This window comes from Amaranthus tricolor, chromosome 12, assembly GCF_026212465.1.
Source record: "Amaranthus tricolor cultivar Red isolate AtriRed21 chromosome 12, ASM2621246v1, whole genome shotgun sequence".
NCBI lineage: Eukaryota > Viridiplantae > Streptophyta > Magnoliopsida > Caryophyllales > Amaranthaceae > Amaranthus > Amaranthus tricolor.
Window position 1 is genome coordinate 12,016,127 of NC_080058.1, and position 22,792 is coordinate 12,038,918.

General features: G+C 33.7%; 1 protein-coding gene across 4 annotated transcripts; it reads left to right on the top strand.

The window, feature by feature from the left end:
* Positions 1 to 236: 236 nt before the first annotated feature.
* On the top strand, positions 237 to 22,123 carry LOC130797361 (uncharacterized). 4 transcript variants are annotated; one of them, XR_009038832.1, is made up of 2 exons: positions 237 to 833; positions 13,620 to 18,029. XR_009038832.1 is itself a non-coding variant. In XM_057659957.1 (2 exons), the coding sequence occupies exons 1-2, from the start codon at positions 594 to 596 to the stop codon at positions 5,457 to 5,459; spliced, it is 354 nt and encodes a 117-aa protein (XP_057515940.1). In that variant the 5' UTR covers positions 276 to 593; the 3' UTR covers positions 5,460 to 6,343. The 4 variants fall into 4 exon arrangements, 3 of the variants coding, with proteins under 3 accessions (XP_057515940.1, XP_057515942.1, XP_057515941.1); XM_057659957.1 differs by lacking the exon at positions 13,620 to 18,029 and adding an exon at positions 5,346 to 6,343 and having other exon boundaries at positions 276 to 833; XM_057659959.1 differs by lacking the exon at positions 13,620 to 18,029 and adding an exon at positions 3,695 to 4,455 and having other exon boundaries at positions 276 to 833.
* Positions 22,124 to 22,792: the final 669 nt, after the last annotated feature.

Sequence of the window (22,792 nt, forward strand, 5' to 3'; positions counted from 1 at the left end):
TAGGCGTAGCATTTTATTTAGAGAAATTATTAATGGTATCTTTAAATTTTGGCACTTTATCAATAGTATTTATAAGCTTTTTTATTATCAATGACACCCTCATATAATTAAGTGTCTTACAAGCGTGATCTTTTTTAACTTTTTCTGTCCAATATCGTTAAAAAACTGTTAACTTTTTTCTTTTTTCTTTTATTTTTCAATTTAAAATATAAAAGAAAGTTAACGGTTTTGGACGAATTTGAACGTAAAAACATTAAAAAAGTTACGAACGTAAGACATTCAATAATACGAAGATATCATTGATAATAAAAAATTTAGGAGTACTATTGATAAAGTACTAAAACTCAAGGGTACCATTGATAATTTTGTATTTATTTATAAATAATAGTGATGATCTTCTTCACTAATTACCTAAAACAATAACAAACACTCTGGTCCAGATATCCACTCATTCTTCCTTACTTTTTTTTTTATTAATTAGTTCACACTAGCTTGCTCATCTTTATGAAAAATCCTTGGCTGATTTTGCAATCTCAGCTGCTGGAAGACTCATTGAACTGGTCGGAAACGAGATCATCGAACAGATTTGCGAAATGTGGGGTTATGAATCCGAGCTTGAAGATCTGAAGGAAACTGTCTCCACCATCAAAAACGTGCTTCTAGATGTTGATCACGAGACGGTCAGGCGGGAGCTAACCAACCAAGAACGAGACTACATCCAGAAGCTAACGGATGCTGTGTACGATGCTGACGATCTATTCGATGAGTTCGTCACTCTTGCTGAGCTCAAGCAGATTAAGACTCTGAGCACGGTTCAAAAGTTCTTTGCAAAGGTATGCTGCATCTTTATTTCACAATCAGGTGGGTCAAGCTGGTAGGATGTCTAGCCAAGTCAAAGAAATAAAAAAAGATTAGATGCTATTGCGGATAACCGCAAAAAATTTAAGTTAAATGTTGTGGTCTTGTGGAGCGTACTAAATATGAGTATGATGTCGACGCTATAAGTAAGAGAAGGGAGGAAACATCTTCTTATGTTAATGAAGGGGATATAATTGGGAGGGATGAGGATAAGGAGAAAATCATGAATATTTTGTTGCGTCTTAATGTTGATGAAGATTTTGGTTGTGTGTGTATTGTGGGAGTGGGAGGTTGTGGGAAAACAGCTCTTGCTCAACTTATATTTTGAAAAACAAGAGTTTAAAGTTTTAATCTTTATCTCTGGAAATCACCCAAGACCAATGGTAAGGGTGTTCAATGCAATGAAACAACACTTCAATAATAAACAATGAGAAACAATAAGAAACAAAGCAAAATTAAAGAATTTACGTGGTTCACCTCAATGTGGGTTACGTCCTCGGTGGTGGTTAACTTGCTTGATTATGTGAAGAAACAATAGAGTTCTCAAGAACTCTTATAAAGAAGTATTACACTTGGAGAAAATAAAAGAAAATGGGTTTGTATTTAGCTAGGGTTTGAATCAACATTGGAGTGAGTGTATGAGACTTCTATTTATAGTAGAAGTTGTATACAAATGATTGGGCAAAGGCCCACATTAAAACATTCCCGTAAAACTTATCGTGCAAGAAAACAGAGTGCATTCTAGACCCTCGCTCGACCGGTCGAGCGAAATAGCCTTAGTCGAGCAGCTTGAATTCCAGTCGAGCAGCTGATCAGAATACTCACTAATCTGGTCGAGCCAATTGGCACGATCGAGCGGCTCATTAGAAAGTCCATAATGACTCCCACATCATCATACACACACATAAACACATCCACACACCATCAATCCACGTCATACACCATTGGTGCACTCAAAGTCACACAAAAAAAACTCAACAATCTTTCACGAAGATCACACACTTCCTCCAAGACACTCCAACTACATACTACAAACAATCAAACAAGTAACACACCACAAAAATGCCCCCTAGGGTCTTCACATCAAGCAAGCTTCTAAACCAATCAAGTTCACACATAGAGTGAACTTGTCGGTCGGCAATGGCTTCGTCATTATGTCGGCCGGATTATCATCGGTGCTTATCTTTGCTAAGTGCACTCTTTTGTGCTCAACTTCATCTCGGATGAAGTTATATTTGATGTCGATGTGCTTGGTTCTTCGATGAAAAGTGCTTTGATTTCTTGCCAAATGAATGACAATTTCATTATCACAATGAACACGCACCAAGTTCATATCAGGGCACATCTCACCAACCAACCCTTTAAGCCACTTTGCCTTTTTAAATGACTCGGCGATAGCTATATACTCCACTTTGGTGGTGGACATGGTGACCACATTTTGGAGCGACGATTGCCAACTTACCAACGTTCCACCCAATGTAAAAACATTCCCCGAGGTAGATTTTCTAGTATCCAAGTCACCCGCATAGTCGGAATCACAATACCCAATCAACCCGCTTGAATTTTTCCCAAACTTGAGACAAACATTTGAGGTTCCCTTCAAGTACCTTAACAACCACTTTAGCGCTTCCCAATGACCCTTACCCGGATTTAACGTATATCGGCTCACCATGGTAACTGCTTGAGCAATATCAGGCCTAGAGCAAATAATCCACATACATATACACACATCCATACACCATCAATCCACATCATACATCATTGGTGTACTCAAAGTCACGCCAAAAAATCCAACATATTTAATGATGAAAAGATTGTGGAAAAGTTTTTTCAAAATAGGTTATGGGTTTGTGTAGCAGATCAAGAGGGAGTTGAATTTGATGCTAGAAGAATTCTTATGAAGATTGCGTATAATTAGTTGATAAGAAACCTATGGATAATAGCTCATCATTAGGATTGGTGGTTGAGAAACTTCTGAAGTGTTTGAGTAGAAAAAAGTACTTTCTTGTTCTTGATGATGTATGGAACGAGGACGGTACCAAGTAAAAAATTTTGAACAATACTTGACAGTTGAGCAAGGAGGAAGTAAGTTTATGGTAACTACACGTTTTGAGTTGACATCAAATTTAATTGGGGATAAGTATGTCCTTAAGTTACAAGGCTTATCCCCGGAGAATTCTTGGTCCTTGTTTGAAATGTGTGCCTTTAGCAAAGAGAAAGAACATGAAAATGACCATGAGTTAGTTGTGATTGGGAAAAAGATTGTTCAAAAATGTTATAACATACCTCTTGCTATAAAGGTGGTAGGTACTCTTTTATACAATCAAGGTATTAGAAAATGGAAAGAATTTGAAGAGATGGAGTAGGCTGACATTGGTGAAGGTGAAAAAAAGATCTTTACGATATTGGAGTTTGGTTATAGTAGTCTAACTTCCTCGTTGAAAATTTGCTTAACGTATTCTGCATTGTTTCCTAAGGATTTTGAGATAGAGAAAAATGAATTACTTTATCTTTAGATGACACAAGGATATGTTGTCTTATTACATAGAGGTCAAAAAATAGAAGATGCTGTCGAGGAATACTTTTTAATTTTGTTGCGGAGATGTTTCTTTCAGGATGTAAAGAAAGATAAATATGATGATGTTGTGTCCTTTAAAATTCACCCTTTAAAATTCACAATTTGATACATGATGTTGCTCAAAAGTTTTATAAGGAGGAATTTTTTCTTTTATATTCTATCACAAATAAATTGAAAGATAGCAATCGAAATTTGTGTTGGAGATATAGATTTAGGTCGTTCTTTGTGTGGTAATAAGATTCGTTCATTTATTTGTAGGAAACCTAATGAGTCTTTGATGGTCAGACAAATAGGTAAATGGAAGTGCCTAAGGGTGTTAGACTTATCTTATCAATTTAATGAGAAAAGATTCCCTGATTCATAGGTAAGTTGATGCTTTTAAGGTATCTTAATCTCTCTTACAACATTGATTTAGAGGAACTCCCTCACTCCTTTACAATGCTACATAACTTGCAAACATTAGTCTTATGTGGTTGTAAAAATTAAAAGAGTTGCCAAAAGATTTTTGCAAATTGATTAAGCTTAGGCACTTAGATTTAAATGATCACCTTGAGACCATCTTATTTAAGAATTTGTGAAACAATCGCTCTTGCAAGCAACAATCTCAATATAAGACGGAAAACTTAATCAGCCCAATTATATTTTTTCTCACTAGTGGAAAAAACCTCGTTTGCTGCGGTTTTTTGGCCATTATTTGCTGCGGTTTTGGCCCCCAACAATAGTGATAGCAGCAAATGTCCTACTTTAAAAGCTGCGGTTAAAAATCGCAGCAAAAAACGGCTTTATTTGCTGCGGTCAAAACAAAACTGCAGCAAATAAGGAGGAGTATTTACTGCGGTCAGAGGCAAAATCGCAACAAATAAGTGGGCATTATTTGCTGCGATTTTGCCTCTGACCGCAGCAAATACTTCTATTTTTTTTTCTTTTTTCGTTTTACCCTTATAATAATCCAATAATAATACCATGTAATAACAATGATTAATCCAATGATAATCACAAATAATCAACAATAATCTCTTTATAATAATAAACTCTCGCTCGTATATATAATATAATATTATGTACGTACATATATATATATATATATATATATATATATATATATATATATATATATATATATATATATATATATGTGTATATATATATATGTATATTATATATATATATATATATATATATATATATATATATATATATATATATATATATATATATATATATATATATAATATACATTAAAGTCCTAAAAAATAATCTATACTAATTACAATTTATCAAGGACAAAAATTAGCAAGATACGTGGCAATCTTGTCTTTTAATTCGCGCATCTCTCCACTACTCAAAGGGCGTGTTTCCCTCGGAATGTCGTTTAAAACCTATAATATAATATAAAAATAAAAGATTAATATATAAACATTAGATTTTACCAATAATTATTTAAGAACGTAACAAATACTTACGGCATCTATATTTCCGATTCCAAACTCCTTCACGGATTTTATAATATCGCACATGTACTTCAGCGCGTAGTAGCCGCATTCAACGGAAGAAGGTTGTTGAAAGCACTAAGAGAAAATAGATTTTAGTGTCAAAAACGGTTCAAAACGCATAAAATCGCAACTTAACACGTAATTTCTAGCATATGACTATGATTTTCATATCTAACCACTTCAACACAATAATATATACCAAATAGTGTTGTGTGCCAAGTTTCTTGCATAACAAACCAAGTTTGAGCTACTTTACGCGCGAAATTGACAAAAACGCTTAAAAACGCATAAAACCGCAACTTAACACGTAATTTCTAGCATATGACTATCCACTTCAACACAATAATATATACCAAAGAGTGTTGTGTGCCAAGTTTCGTGCAAATCTGATACAAATGTGGTTGTATGAAATGAAGATACCAAAGGAGCCCACACAAGGCTGCATACAGACCTCACGACACAGTAGCAAACTAGTGACCAGACCACCTGGCACGACACGTGGAGACCAATCCTATGCATCCAGAACCTAGGCTAAAGTGGAAATGGAATCTTGGTACTTGGATCTAGCTGTCAAGGTCCTAAAACCATTCTAACAACCCCCGTGGACTCCTAGAAGCTGAGCTGAAGGAGGGCTGCTCGACAGTTTGCTAGATCAGAATTGTCTATGTGTTTGTGGTTGTTTCGTGTTCTTTTCATGATCATTTGTAGTTTTTGTCTGTGTCATTAATCAAAGCTTCCGCACAACATTAATCCTTGCATAACCAAGGCCTTAATCAGCCCCAGTTTCGCATCAAAACCAAGTTTGAGCTACTTTATGCGCAAAAATGTCAAAAATGGTTAAAAACGCATAAAATCGCAACTTAACACGTAATTTCTAGCATATGACTACGATTTTCAATTCTAACCACTTCAACACAATAATATATACAAAATAGTGCTGTGTGCCAAGTTTCGTGCAAAACAAACCAAGTTTACTTTACGCGCGGAAATGCCAAAAAAGCTTAAAAACGCATAAAATCGCAACTTAACACGTAATTTCTAGCATATGACTATGATTTTCAATTCTAACCACTTCAACACAATAATATATACCAAATAGTGTTGTGTGCCAAGTTTCGTGCAAAACAAACCAAGTTTCATAAAATCGCAACTTAACACGTAATTTCTAGCATATGACTATGATTTTCAATTCTAACCACTTCAACACAATAATATATACCAAATAGTGTTATGTGCCAAGTTTCGTGGATAACAAACCAAGTTTGAGCTACTTTACGCGCGAAATTGATAAAAACGCTTAAAAACGCATAAAATCAAATTTGTGTACCTTTATTGCTGTCCATTTTGGAAATGTGGCTCTGGATGTAGATCTCATTTGTCCACGCACTTTTTTCATTGTCCTGAAACGCATGGGAAAATTAATACTATATATTTATATATATATATATATATATATATATATATATATATATATATATATATATATATATATATATATATATATATATATATATATATATATATATATATATATATATATATAACACTTAATTAAATCAAATTGGTAAAATAATTAATATTACGTACGCATTCAACAACGCTTTGAATTTTGTGTTGCGAGGTGGGCCTTGAGGTTTTTGTAATGAGTCGAAGACGTGCACAGTGTTCGTTAAAGGACATATGACCAAAAGTAACCAATGCAAACTACAAGCACAAATTAAAAATCAACAAATTAGAGATTAGGCGACTTTAAAAATCAAAAGATAAGTTCAATTTCAAAGCAGTCTTAATGTATGCTCTGACGTCATCTGGATCATTTACACATTTAGAACCCGAAATCGACTCTGGAAAAACCATCCAATTTTTATTGGAGGTTCGCAAGAATTTAGCTCCTCAAAAGCCGCACTAAACTCACAAATAAGAAAATTTTATTAGTAATTCGGTTATTAAAACAATTAAACAACAATGCCTAACTTGTAAGATAATGAACATCACCTCATGTACACATGGAAAAGAGCTACGTTCAACATCTCTCCTCTCAAAAATTGCCCGATGTCACTAGGACAAAAAATTACAAACGGGCTCTCTAAAAAGCAGTATTGCTCCTTCAGCAGGTTCAGAATGAGTGGGTCTTCCTCACTTATGCGAGATACACAATAATGCAGTCATTTGCAATCATGAGAGAGATCTTTTAGCTCCTCATCAGTAAAAATTGGAGTGCTTGGCATCGACTTTGACCCAGTCGACACCTTTGCTGAGGAACCGACCTCTCTCCAAGATCCCTTTGGACTCTTTTGCTATTTCAATTTATACAATTAAATTAGTGTGAGCATGCAATTAAAAAAATATAAAAAAAATAAGGTACAAATGACTCTTACCATGTTAGTGAATCAGACCCAAGCATATGGCCATATGACGAAACTACCTAGGGCGTCTGATAGTTTCTCAAGGCTCCATGCTGGCATTGGAACAGGGAGTGAGAAATCTTCAAACCCCTTTACAATAGTTTCCATGGCCACACTGATGTGGCCACTTGTAACAGGCATTGAATGCACTGTTTGGCCCTCTTTGGTTGGCTGGGCCACACCATATGCAACCTCAGTTAAGTCGCCATCACTAGCAACACCTAACTGAGGTAGCAAAAGAGAACAAGGAGTGGCCTACTGAAAATTGTGTCGTTTAGTATAATAAGCATCATAATAAAATATTAAAACGTGTTGCAATTTAAATTAATAAGTGCTTATATATTTAAAAACTATGTACCTGTAGCATTGGCTCTGAAGTTGGCTCCGGATTTTGAGCAACTGAGTTTATGTTCTCCGGTGTGGGGTTTTCCCCTTCAGGGATATTAGTAATGAGCTGGGGTGCTACGGGGGTAATGGGCTCGGGTGTTGGCTCGACCGAAGCGTTAGGATTCGCATGTTGACTTTCCTGATCCTCGACAATCAGGTTTGCCAAGTCAACAATGGGTGCTCCCATCTTCTGCAACACGACGGCCAGCTTGGCGAGAACGTCCTTCGTAATCTCCGCTCGGAGGGTTGCTACTTCATCCCGCAGCGCCGTTCGGGATTGAGTAGCAACACACGCTTTGCCGAATGTCTTCTGTAACCCCACGCGGACGCCTCCTTTTCCGACTACCCGCCCACTGTGGTCTTTCCCTAAGACCATATGCAATGAGTTAACATTGCCTCTTGGGGTGAACTCCCCCGTAGCTTCTTTTTCCTTCCAGCCCATCTGTTCAAATAAAAAGTGACATATATAGCAATTAGTATAAGTACATCAAAGCCAAAGAATACAAAACAAATTAAGAATATACTTAATAATTTCAAAACTCACCACAGCATCAGTAACCTTCTTCGTTCCCGGATCATTAATGGTAAATTTACCACTTGCATCTCGGGAATGAAGTCCGCAATACCAATCACGCACCCGATCTCCAGCAGGAGTATTCACAGATGTGGAGGTAGTCGTAGATGAGGGCGTGGATAAACTTTGATTGGGGTATAAACCCGCATCCACCCACTCTTTTCAGACCTCATCGTACGTTTTTTGGCCCAAGCGATGGTAAAACTTCCTTTTGCTTGCAGAATCAGAAGCTTTACCACGCTTTTCCTAATTAATCGATAGAAATCGAATGTCATGTATTAGTTTAATGACTGAATCAAAAGAAGTAAATTCAAATTGGTAAACTATAATATAATAGGAAATATTTACAACTTCTATGGGAGTTGTTCTTTTGGCAACGAAGGCCTCCCAATCCCTCTTCGATATGTGACCCCATATTTCGTAGGGCATCTTCGAAGGTGATTGCTCTCTACCTTTGTTTCCCGTTTTGACCTTTTTGGTCGTACGGAGCACGCCTCTTCGTAATCTATCCAGTTACTAGCTTGGATTTGAAATCTCTGAATCTTTCAACAACAGCTGAAAGAAACACATTTTTCTTGTCCTCATCGCTCTCGATGTGGAAAAGATTCTACAAAAAAAATTTATATTTATTACAGTCAATCAAATTAATTTTAAAATGAAACTAAATGAGTAAAAATAGTAAAGTTGCTTACCACAGTATTATTCCATAGAGAGTTCTTCAAACCCTCTGGAACCTCAATCCATGCGTGCAATATGGAAAGCTTTCGGATACATAGACCCACTTGTTTTCCATATTGCCTACGCCATTTTCCGCAGGGTTAACCCAATGCATTGTATTCCAAATGCATGGGTTCTGTGACTTTGAGGTTTTTCGTAGAACCTCGCCCTTTTCTTTTCTTACTGGTAGTGGGAGCATCCATTGGTTGGGCATCTCTCGTCTCAAAATCATTGTCAATCGGTGCAGCGTCTTCAGCCATACGCTCGTATCTCACAATTTGGTCCTCTTCGCTGTCATAACTACGATGCTCATTATCCGAGGTCTCAATCTCGGGGACAATTTCGTCTCTGAATTGATCCATTGTATATCAGTACCTGAAAGAGTATGAATAGAAATATATTACATAAGCTAAGTAATATTAAGAATATGACTATGATTTACATTTCTAATAAGTTCAACACAATAATATATAACAAATAGTGTTATGTGCAAAGTTTCATGCAAAACAAACCAAGTGCCAAAAAAACTTTAAAAAGCTTTAAATTCATACCTTGTGAATCACTTAATTCAAATGTATTCCTTCTGTGTGATCTACACGCATATAACCAACATCTACATCATCTTGATCCACTGATTTTGGATTGATAAAAGGAGGGGAGTCTTCAAAAGCTTCATATTCTTCCTCATCCTCAACATCACCTATACCAAGGATGCTTCTTTTTCCCGGTACAATAATAGACCATTTTTTATCAGAAGGGTCTACAATGTAGAATACTTGCTTGGCTTGTGTGGCTAGTATGAATGGCTCCTCACTATCACGCAAACGAGCTAAGTTTACAAGAGTGAATCCATAAGGGTCATCATTTTATATGCATCGTCGATTATTATCTACCCACTTACATTTGAAAAGACCAATATTGAAAGTAGAGTAGTCAAGCTCCCATATTTCATGTACCCACCCGTAGTATACCAATTTAGCGTCAACCGGCGCTTGATCCTTCGCATTCGCGTAAAATGTATATGACGCCAAAATAGAAACCCCACTATTCTGTAGATACGATGACTTCTTGTCTTGACCCTCAGTCCAAAATGTGAAGCCATTGACATCGTAACTCTCATATTTGTTGACATCATCACGAGGACCAAAAGCTAACCACTTAACAATTTCGGATACACCCTTGAGTTCTTCACATATTACTCGATTATGAAACCAATTAAACGTCTTGTTATGCAATTGCATCAATGCCCTATCCCCTTTAGAAGGATGTTTTGCGCGCAATATATCAAAATGCTCACTCAAAAAATGATGAACTTCCGGAATATGATGCAACACATACAAGTGTGCTTGTAGAAGGCTTTCTCGAGGAGGTGTGACTGATTTGGAGCCAATTATTCCTTTTCCCTCAAGCCTTCCTTCATGTTTAGAGGTGGGAAGTCCAATAGGCTTTGCCATGGCCAAATACTCGGCTATAAAGTTACTAATCTCATCGCTCACAGTGCCTTGAATCATACTCCCCTCGGGTTGTGCTGGATTTCTCACCTTGTTTTGTAAAACACCCATGTGTCTTTCAAAAGGATAACACCACCTTAAAAAAACTGGACCCAAAAGCTTGATCTCACGAACGAGATGGACAATAAGATGAACCATTATGTCAAAGAAAGAAGGTGGAAAATACATCTAAAACTTGCATAAAGTTACAATCACGTCGAGTTGAAATGCATAAATTTTAAAGGGATCAAGAACTTTACTACAAATTGTGTTTAAGAACGAACATAGCTCGGTAATAGCATATCTCACATGTTTTGGCAGTATTCCACGGATTGCAATTGGTAAGAACACTTGCATCATTACATGGCAATCGTGAGATTTCATGCTTCCCAACTTCAGCTCACCATTTAGGCTCACAAATCTCTTCATTTTGGATGAGTACCCAGACGGAACCTTAATGCCATACAAATACTCACAAAATGTCCGCTTCTCTGCTTTGGACAATGTGTAGCAAGCTGGAGGCAAATAAACTTTGTCATTACTGATGTTCTTCTTACTGCCACCAACTTCATCAACTCTATTTCTTTTCTTACTCACCTTAACATGTGCCCACAACTCCGGACGAAGACCCTTACATTCAAAACAATCTCGCACGGCCCTAACATCCTTTGTCTTACCCGGAATGTTCATGAGAGTCCCGAGTATAGCATGGCATACATTTTTCTCTATATGACTAACGTCAAGACAATGCCTAACCTGTAGATCTCTCCAATATGGAAGCTTCCAAAAGATTGATTCTCTTTTCCATAATCGGTCTTCACCCCCTTGCACTTGCCCCGTTTTACCAAATACAGTCTCAACTCCCTTAACGTGTTCATAAACCTCATAACCGGTAAACGGTCGACGAGCTACACGGTCCTCAACCTTCCCGGTGAACAACTTCTTCTTCTTACGATATTGGTGATCTCGTGGGAGGAACTTTCGATGGTGCATGAATACGTGTTTGCATTTAAGAATCCACGTGGATTCCATGTCATCGATACATATTTGGCATGCTTTCTTCCCTTTGTTCTTATACCCCGATAAGTTGTCATATGCCGGAAAATCATTAACGGTGCATAAAAGCATTTGCACGCAAGGTGAACTCCTATTAGCATATGCATCAAACACTGAAACGCCTTCATCCCACATCTTTCTCAAATCCTCAACGAGAGGTGCAAGATACACATCTATGTCATTGCCAGGTTGTTTAGGACCCGAGATAAGAAGCGAAAGCATTATGTACTTACGCTTCATACACAACCAAGGTGGCAAATTATAGATCACTAAAAGTACCGGCCAAGTACTATGTTGAGAACTAAGATTGCCGAATGGGTTCATTCCATCCGTACACAGTCCGAGCCTTAAAAATTACGAACCTCATCCCCAAAAGTCTTATGCAACCTATCAATACTCTTCCACTCCAAATAATCAGATGGATGTGTGAGCAAGTGACCTTTCTTCACCCTATCTGCATGCCACCTCAAATTTAACGCATCTTTCTTTATAGAAAACAAGCGCTTGAATCTAGGTATTATTGGAAGATACCACAATACCTTAGCCGGGGGCCCTTTAGCATCCCGAGCCCCTTTACGCTTGTAGCGCGATAACCCACACCTTGGACACTCTTCTAAGTTCTCGTTTTCATTCCGATACAACACACAATCATTTGGACACGATTCTGGTACTCTAAGCCGAAAGGACACTTGAGCTTTTTGGCATAATATGTCGACTTTGGAAGTTCATTTCCCTCAGGAAGCATCTCACCTAACGCTTCTAATAACATTGTGAAACTAGCGTCACTCCTATTAAACTTTGACTTAATGTTGAAAATTGTCAACACTGCTGTTAGTTTGGTGAACTTTGTACATCCAGGGTACAAAGGCTTTTGAGAAGCCTCTGTCAAAAACACGAGGACGTTTTCTTAACTCATCCTCGACTCCCTTCATCATCTCATCAACACGATCCACATCCTCATCGACATTCTCTTCATCTGTCTCATACCTATCAACATGATCTACTACATCCTCATTGACATCGGCCACATTATTGATGTCCTCAACAACACTTTTCTCTTTGTAAACTCCCTCCTCACCATGCCAAACCCAAACATGATATTGAGGCCTAAACCCACGTCGAAGTATGTGCTCCTTAAGGATATAAACACTATCTACCTTTGATACATTGCCACAACTGACACATGGGCAATAAAAACCAACTCCCCCCGTCCTAACTTGATGTTCAACCGCAATACTACAAAGTTCTAATACGCCATCAATAAATTCTGACGATTCAATGCTTCCATACATCCAAGAACGATCTTTTGTCATCCTAATTAGTGTGATTAATTGATTCAAAACAAAATTAATACACAACTTTTAAACATATATACTTAACGAACTCTAACTAACCACAAAATTAAGTAATAATCATTCATTTAACACTAATTAACCCAAATAATAACACAATGTTTTTTAAACTGTCCAAATGATGTTTATTGTAGTAACCATAATTAATATTTATATATATTAACAACATATAAAAACAATAAAAATAAAATCACATTCATAAACTTGGACAACTAATTAACATTCATATCAACAACTCATTCATTTAACCATAAACAACCCTAATTAAACCTAATTTACAAACTAGAAAAAAAAATTACGATAAATTTAAAACTTAAAAACCACACACATTCATAAATAAAATGAAGAAATTACTTAAAAATATAACAAAATATGATATATATGATAAATTTAAAAATTAAAAATAACAACATACACATTCATAAAGTATGACAAATTTAAACCTAATTTACAAACCACACACAAACCACATTCACAAATAATTACTAAATATGCAAATAATTAATTAACAAATCACATTTTTAACTAAATTACTAAATTCGTGAGTTTTGAAGATGAGTTTTTGTCTTTTATTTTTGTGATATTAATTGATTTTTAACTCATGATGACGGTAAAAAAACTAGAACAAAGAGGTGATTTTTAAGGCATCATGTATGTTATTATTATCATTATGTCCCGTACATCCCATTCACATTAAGTATGATTGAAGAATGATGATGATGATGAACAAGAACACAGTAGAAGAATAGTAGGGGGTTTATGAAAATTCGAAGTTTGAAGTTTGATGATGAACAAGAACAGCAGCAAGGATTTACCTTCATAAACCGTTTGTGAAGATGAACAGCAACAAGAATGATGAACAGCAGCAAATGACCGTTTGTGAAAATGAAGATGAACACAAGAAGCGAACACAAATCTTGATGCTTAATCTTATACGTTTGTGAAGATCAGATGAAGATGAGGAACGAAGCAAATGAAGATGAAGATGAAGTGTTTTTTCAATGAGGAACAAAGCAAAGTATACTGTATAATACGTATTTGAGAAGGGATTTGTGGAAAAAGAAACTGGCGGGTTTTTAAGAAAATTTTGTCCAACGGTCATTTGCTGCAGTTCACAACAAAACCGGAGCAATCACAAAATTTGTGAAGGGTATTTGCTGCGGTTCATGCAAAACCGGAGCAATTAAAATTTTCGTGAAGAGTTATTTGCTGCGGGTCAGCCAAAACCGGAGCAATTAATATATTTTTGAAGCGTTATTTGCTGCGGTTCATGAAAAACCGGAGTAATAAATGTAGTGTGAAGGGTTATTTGCTGCAGTCAACTGGAAAACCGCAGCAATTAATATATATATTTTTTTCTGATCCATTTTCCTATTTTTTGCTCCCAATACACAAAAACCGTAGCAAATGATGAGCATCAAATACATTTTTTTCCACTAGTGTCTCAATATACGCTCAGTAGTTGATCTATCTAAGGCCATAATTGATACTTTTAATGTCAAAATTGATTTTTTTAAGTTAAAACTGATTGTAATTGATTATTTTAAGGTTTAAATTGATCATTTTTAGATCAAAATTGAATTTTTTTATTAATAAAGCAATCATAACTCTTGATCATTTCCAAGAGCATTCATTGAATCAATTGACAAACATAACTCAGATCGACACTTCCTCCGCCTTCACATCTAGTTTAAGCAAATACTAAAACTACAACTACAATTCCAAGACCACTATGATAGAAACTATTGGGGGAAGAGTAATACCATTATTGATCGATGATTAAAGAGTACACGTACTCGTATGTTCCATATGTAGCAGGAGCGGCACTCTCGATACATAATTAACATTAATAATTATACTTAAGATAAATAATGCGGAAGTGTAAAACGCCGAACTGCTAAAAACCATTTAAACTAAAATTGTTCAAAACATAAGTAAAAAAAAAATATCTTACAACTAAGAAAATATAAAATAAGGTTTACTTAAATACGATAAAAAAAACATAAGTACAATATAGTCATCAAGTAAAATCATTGAAGCTAAGTCCTCGATAAAATAATTAAAGTTGCGGCCTGGATCGAAACCTGAGCTAATTTTTCCTGCAAAATACTGTCATCCATAATACGGATGACAGCCGATTAAATCGGTCAGCGATAAAGCCGAGTACAATTTACTCAACAAGCTTATGATGCGATAGTTATCTTACAAAATAATCATCAAGCACAATATAGAAGGTTATTACTCATTATTGACCTTTACTAAGCCATTAAGTTACATTCTCAATACTTGCAGAAGTTCATTACTGCTACTAAATACTTGGTAACCTTAATGCTTATTTAATCAAGTTCAATTAAACCTCATAGCTTTACCATCATAGCACATCACAAGATCACAACAATAATGACAACTGATATATGTAAGGGTCTGGTTAGGTGAGGACCGTAGTCCTAAACCCTAACTGTGGTGGGAGTCGTCACTCCTCTCAATACTGTTATGCTCGAGACTTCACAGGATGGGTTTTTCTCGGACCCCCTGTCTGACACTGCATTTTACGTGCCGGCTAACACGGACGCCGGGATTTTACATGCCGGTCCATGGTTCGACGTTACCTTACTATCAGAGTCATGCAATCAATATCATGCAATATCAAACAAGACTCTAAACCGAAATAGTTTACATTCTTATAAGTCAAACTTCCACTAGTCAAATTTTTGACAATTCTACCCTTTTAGTAGAAACAAATTACTAGTATCTAATAAATTAATATTTAATTAAATAACAAATTTTCGTAGCTATACTAAGATTCCTGAGGCTAAACTAAGTCATTATTGTGTCATAAATAATCATAACAGTCAAGGGTAATATTTCTAAGTACTTAATAACATATTTTATCAAATAACCAGTAAAATAGTAAAACGGATCTATCATCACTATAAAAATAACATAATCCGACAAATTATTAAGGGTCCAAAATCTATATGAAATGAGTTTTCAAGAAAAACAATGCTAAGCATTTTAACAAATTTGTTTGACTATTTTACCGATAAACCGATTAATAATTCTTTATAATTACTTGAGTCCAACAAAAAAAAAATATCAAAACACCAAGATGATATGAAATCATTTTAAACACATAAGTTTATTTAACTAGTAAAATTCATATATATCTATATTATCATATTAATCAAAAATTTCCATATATATGACTTTTTTTTTGAGTGTCCCAAAAGTATTATTGTTTTGACGAAAATATCACTAAACTGGATATAACTTTAATATTACCATGTAAAGTTTAAATGACTAAAATAAAATCATATTGATCATGCTTTTATATTATCGAGTAACAATAAATAAATATCACATAACGAGAGAGTTAAGAAAATGTGTACCATTTTCCTCCGAAGGTGGTGCTAAACCAAGTAAGAGAATAATAATAGGAAAAATAAGAACTTAAAGAAATAAGCTCCAAAAGAGAAAGTCTTCAAGGTTCCAAGCTTCAAAGAAGTAGATCTTCAATTACCCAAAAGAAAATGATATCCAAGCTCCAAAAGATAATACTTGATTTTTTAAAAGTTGATGATTATTGGTTAAAGAAGTGATAAGATCAAGCTCCATCTTCATTTGATTATTCAACAAATAAAAAGGGTATAAAGTTAGTAAGATGTTAATGAAGTGAAGATATAAGAAAGAATGGTAGAAAGATTTGATGATGGGGGTGCAAGTGATCTCATGGCTAAGGAGGGGTATTTATAATGGGTTTTGGGCAACTTTTTAGTTCATAAGATTGTATGAAAAAGAAGGTTAACTTGTGTAAGTGATTTAGAGTGTGTAAGTGAATGTGTAAGAGTTGGAGTGTGTAAGTGGATGTGTAAGAGTTGGAGTGTGTAAGTGAATGTGTAAGAATTTGGAGTGTAGAAGAAGGTTAACTTGTGTAAGGAAATGGTGATAGCTTGTGTAAGTGATGAACATTATGGATTGATGTAGAAAGGATTTTGATTCATCAAATTTTTGTTCTAGTTTATAGTGAAAAGTTTTAGATTAATGGGAAAGTATGATTAAGGTTTGATTATGAAAATATGATAGCTTACTTAGAAAATTTTAGTTAAAACTATACTTAAAGTTAATAAGAAAAAATATAGTAAATTTTTAGGTATAAAATAATTAAATCAAAGTTGTAAAGTTAAAATGATAAGTAGTAAAGTTAGTTTAAGGAAACGAAATTGAAACGTAACGTTTTAATAAAACCTTAAATATAATATTAAAATTTTACTTTTCGTAGTATAAAATAATAAAATAATATTTTAGTGCTTATAAAGAAATTTAAGAATATATATATATTTTTAAGTTTATTTGGAAGAAATTACAAAAATCGGAATAAGGTTTAGGAATTAAAAGTGATTTGAATTAGATAACCAAAGGATTAGGAATTCGAAAAGAAATTTTGGAATAATTAATCGGAAGATTAAGATTAAGAAATTTGAGCCTGTTACACCATATATCCATTAGAACTATCATGTTGCTTCGAATAAGAGTACTTGTAATGTGCAATGTTTTAACACTATTATTGATAGTATTATTGATCATTTACTTATTGTTTGAAATTCATCTATAGAATAATACCATTTTATTACCTTTGTTCTAAAATTTTGAAAAAAGAATTATATTTAGGTAGAAATTGATCAGTTTAACGTTAAAATTGATCACTTTTATTCATCCATAGAATAATACTATTTAAAGTTTACTTTTAGTTGAAATTGATACCTTTAAGGTTTAAAAAATGAATTTTTATTCTTTAATATGAAAAACGCCGACCATTTTTTTTTTCAATTTTGGCTTTTGAGTCAGGCAATACAGACGATCTCAATATCAGACCGACTCTCCCAACTTTTTGTGAAAATGTGAAACAAATAAGCAAAATTAACAAAAAAAAATATGAGCTTCGGATAAATTCAATTTTAAAAATAAACGTTTCTATGTCCAAGGCTAAGGTTAAGTTAGTTCGCAGTTACTAATAGCGAACAAAAAAATTGACCAAAAAAAGTCAAAATTGTTTGTTCACAGTTAATAAATGCGAATAAAAGGGAGACAATGTCATAACAATAGGAGCAACAAAAAAATTAAAAACATGTTTATTCACAGTTACTAATTGCGAACAAACATAATTTTCTTTTTTTGTCTCTTCTAACGATATGACATTGTCTTTCTTTTGTTCGCAGTTAATAATTGTGAACAAACAATTTTAACTTTTTTTGACCAATTTTTTTGTTCGCTATTTGTAACTGCAAACTAACCTAACCTTAGACTCGAGTATAGAGATGCTTATTTTTTAAATTAAGTTTTCCCAAAACTCTTTTTTTTTTTTGTTAGTTTTGTTTATTTGTTTCACATTTTCATTTGTTGTGTTTGTGAAAACCAAAGTTGTTAGTAGTAATAGGCTGGGTCATGGCGCACCAATGGAAGCATGTTTTTCAAAAGTTGGTGGGAGTTAAAATTTTAAATATGAAGCCCATATTCAATCAAATGGGCCATTTTGACCTAGAAATTAAACATTAGTAATAATGCAGAAGACGGCCAACCATCTGCAACCAATGGAACTACTCTCTATATAAACCACCTGACTTGTAATTAGGGTTTTCTTCATTGCCTTTGAAAGAACTCTGCGTGCATATTCGACATACGTTTTGAGTTCCGTTGCGGGCATATATCAATTTCAAGTCTCCTTTCTGATCCTCATTTCTTTTTTAATCGGGAATTTGAAAGGTATTTGATACATTTATTTATTTAAATTATTTCAGATCTTTTTTGAAACTTTTGTTTGTTGTGTTTTAATCTTGTTTATTAGTCATAGCCATGGCCGATCCAATGGGTTCTCTGCTTCAAACTTCAAATTGTAAAGGAAAACCCTATTTCACCCGGCCTATAATTTAAACTATTTCTTGTTGGGGCATTCTATTGAATTTTCATGCTCTTCATTCTTAATCATGCTTTAATTCAGAGAATACTGCCCTACATATTTCCCTAAATCCTATCCAGAATTTTGGTTTTACTATTTCGAGATTTGATCTGTTTTTTTTTTTTCGAATTATTCGCTTTGATTAGATCCAAATTTAAAGCCTTAAAATCTCTCCTTTGGTTTTAATAATAATTAACTACTGTTAAATATATAAAGTCTCCTGTATTTGGTTTGATCTATACAACAAGTTACATTAGATCGGAGCAGACTGATTCATCCATACTTTGATGTCCACTTTGTGATTTGATCTTGCTGCCTAATAGTTACAACAGATTTACATTAGAACTTGCTGTTTATGAATGCAAAATTAATTTTTTCAAATTTCTTCATATTTATAAGGCTAGAAGAATGAGGTTACAATCGAAAATGCAATCTTCCATTTATAAGGCTATAACCGTTAAACATTCATATTTCCACTCATTTCGCATGACTGTTATTTTGATCGGTGTTAATTTTGTATTATTTTTATTTTTGAATAATAGCTTTATCGCTTTATTTTAATTTTATTTATATATTTTAATTCTATTTTAATTTTATATATTAATTAATTTTTTCTCTTTATTTACCATCAAATTTTTTAAAAGCGGCACAAATATTTATTTGTTTTAAATGTATTAGGCCATCCTTACTCATAACTTAAAAACAAAAAAGGTTATGTTAGTATTTTTCAATTTTTCTCTTTCTTAAAATTTCATATTTTAACTTAATTTTATTAACAATGATCTCTTTTAAAAAGTTATTATCTTTTCTTTCTTCCTTTTTTTCTACCCCATCATAATTTTCCTCCCTTAATTTATATAACATTTATCTTTATTTTTTTATAATAATATTTTCATATACAAAGTTAATATAATTTTTTATTTGATTAAAATAGATCTACTATTTTATAATTAAAAAAAATTATTCTTTTAATAAAAATAATATTTTTTAATAAATATAAATATAAATATAATTTTTAATAAATATTTTTTAATATTTAAGAAAAATTCGTTAATTTCAAATAAATATTACAATGTACATACATAAAATAAATACACAAATTAAAAAACTATAATTTTAAATGATACATTAAAATATCTACTGACGATTATAATTTTGAAGGTATTATCCAAGTTGAACCATCATATCAGCTTCCCATTGCTGAAGAGTTTCTTTTTTGCTTAATGAATCATAGATCTTCCAATTCATACGATATTCTTCCAGTTGAAGTTGTTTTTGTTTTCGGGCTTCTTTTTGTTTTTGAAGTTCTGTCTTCTCTTTCATTATTTCTGAATTAAGTCGAAGATTCTCTCCAAAAACATTCAAAGCTTGAATCCATATTTCTCTTTCATTATTTGAATCCATATTTTTTTGGAATTTTTGAAATGATTACTTTGGTATTTTTTTAACCAAAAAAATACCGAAAATATGAACAAAATATGTAAAAAAAATTATGTCAAAAAATATCAATATGGGTTTTATTTTATAGATCTCGAAAAAATATGACCGTTGGTATAATTTTTTTTTTTAAAAAAATTATTTTAATACGAAAATAGCTGTTATAGGGAAAAACGGCTATTTTTTCATATCCAATCACAAGCGGCCAAGTGGCCTGCATCTGGAAGGCGTGTCAGGGCTGATGCATGCTGTTTTCGCGACCCAATCAGCGTGCGACACGTGGCGTTAAATTTTGAAAAAAAAAGGAATGACCATTCAAATAAACGGGTCATTCCTTAATATTTTCCCCCTACCTTTTGCATGACCAACCTAAAAATAAATCACCATTTTTTAACATTTTTCTTATTGTTGGGTCATGTGACCCAATATTAGGTCACCAATAATAATGGCCTTAGGACGGAGGAAGGATATTCCAAATTAAATAATGGTAAGTAAATCTATTGGAATAGGGATCCCAGACATTTATAAACGAAGTACTTTATATTTATATTCTTGAGTCTTAACTTCCAATTCACTTGGCTAGAAAATGATGGTCATTGGTCAAGATAGATGAGAAATGGAAATTTAACAGTTGAACCAACTTGGGGAAATATGATAATTTTAATCACTAAGCTTATATTTTTATTTTATCTTTAATTTATATTAATTGGGTTACTTTACTCATGCATCTCTTAAAAAGACCGTTTTACAAAATAACAATAATTTGTGAAGTTTAATAAGAAAATGAAATTGTTTCCACCGTGCATTGACAGGTACTTCGAGTCTAGATAGGGAATAAGGATTATTTCTAGGCTTTTGCAACGTACTGGATTCTAGTAGAAATGGGCTGGGCAGGAGTTTATAAAATAGAAAATGGACTTTAAATGGGTTGGACTCATCAAAGGCTGTCCGGCCTGGCCCAACTGTAACTATGGATATACAGGAACATTGGCAAATTCAAAGCACAAGCTTATTCAAATAGAGAATAAGCTATGACATTACACAAACAAAATAGAGAACACATAAATGCCAACAAGAATCCAATACAACTACAAACGTATTATGGATATCAACAGCACAGACCTGCAGTTTATAATCCAGTCTACATAGGGACATCTCGGGCGTATTATAGGCCCTCAGCAAAAATTATATTGCAGGCCATTCATATAGCTGTTCAAAAGTGATCAGACCCGATAATCCGAACCGAAACTGAAAGAATATCGACCCGAAAACGTGTTTCTTTTTTAGGTTTATCGAACCGACATTACTCGAACTGAAGTAGTTACCGAACTGGTTGACGACCGAAAATGCGAAAATTGAACCCGAGTTGTAACAAATTTTTGTAAAGGACACATAGTACGGTTTGCGGATCTGATCTGGTCTGAAAAATAAAAAACCGAGACCAAATCACAAACCATAAATCGTAATTTATTTTGAAAAAACTAGACCATACCATTTAGACCGTAGACTAGACCAAATATTGAAATTCTGGTTGGGTCTAGTTTGATTTACGGTTTAGACCAAACTTAGTTCAGCCCTAGATCAGGCTAAAATCGACTTAACTCGAACGAATTTTAGATCGAACTGCTGTAAACCTGAATGAATTTGTAACATAAAAGTATGATCCACTCATATTCAATCATCTTATTAGTTAATTTAATAAAGTGATAGATATTTTAATAAATTAAATTTTAAAATTACATGGCTTCATATATTTAGAGTTAATAATCAATGGTTAATATTTATTTAACTACTTTTAATCGAATTAAATGAAAATTGAAAGAACTTTTTAATAATATCGGTCAAACAAGTAAAAGTAACAAAGTAACAATGATCGCTAATTGATTTGCATTTTAACTAATTTGCTTTAAGTAAAGGGAATCTTATCATCAATTAAAAAAATGACTAACAACTTAATTTGATATTGACTCGATTGATGTAATTAGTAATTTATAGTCGAATTCTACTTGAAAAATACTCGAACCCCATCTGTATCCGATAAAATCAAACCAATTAACGAACTTAACCGACACCAAATCGATACTATCCCGATAACTCGAATAACCGATCTTCAACCGAACTATAACTAACCGACTTGACCCGTCGTAACGCGCATCCGAAAAATACCCGATTTGAAATATGACCGAACCGAATGACACCAGTCCGAAACCGACTTGATAACCCAAATGAACACCTCTAGTCCTTTAAATGTTTTCTTGTTGGGTTAAGTCACCTTAAATGGTCTCATTTCTATTTTGAATATGTTAACTTTACCAATTTATTCTTATTGAACTTCACTTTTCACATCCTTATACTTACTAACCTCACTTTATCCCTAATAAAATAAAAAAACATAAATTTTTCTCTTTCACAAGTGGTCTTAATTAACTACCTAAAAAAAATAAAAAAATCAAAGAATACGTTGGTTGCATAGGATAGGAGGGAACTTACAA

Bases quoted from the DNA above. Each gene is read 5' to 3' on its own strand.
- LOC130797361 (XM_057659957.1), top strand. From the start codon at position 594: ATGTGGGGTTATGAATCCGAGCTTGAAGATCTGAAGGAAACTGTCTCC. The intron at 834-5,345 runs GTATGCTGCATC...TATGAAATGAAG, and splicing joins TTCAAAAGTTCTTTGCAAAG to ATACCAAAGGAGCCCACACA.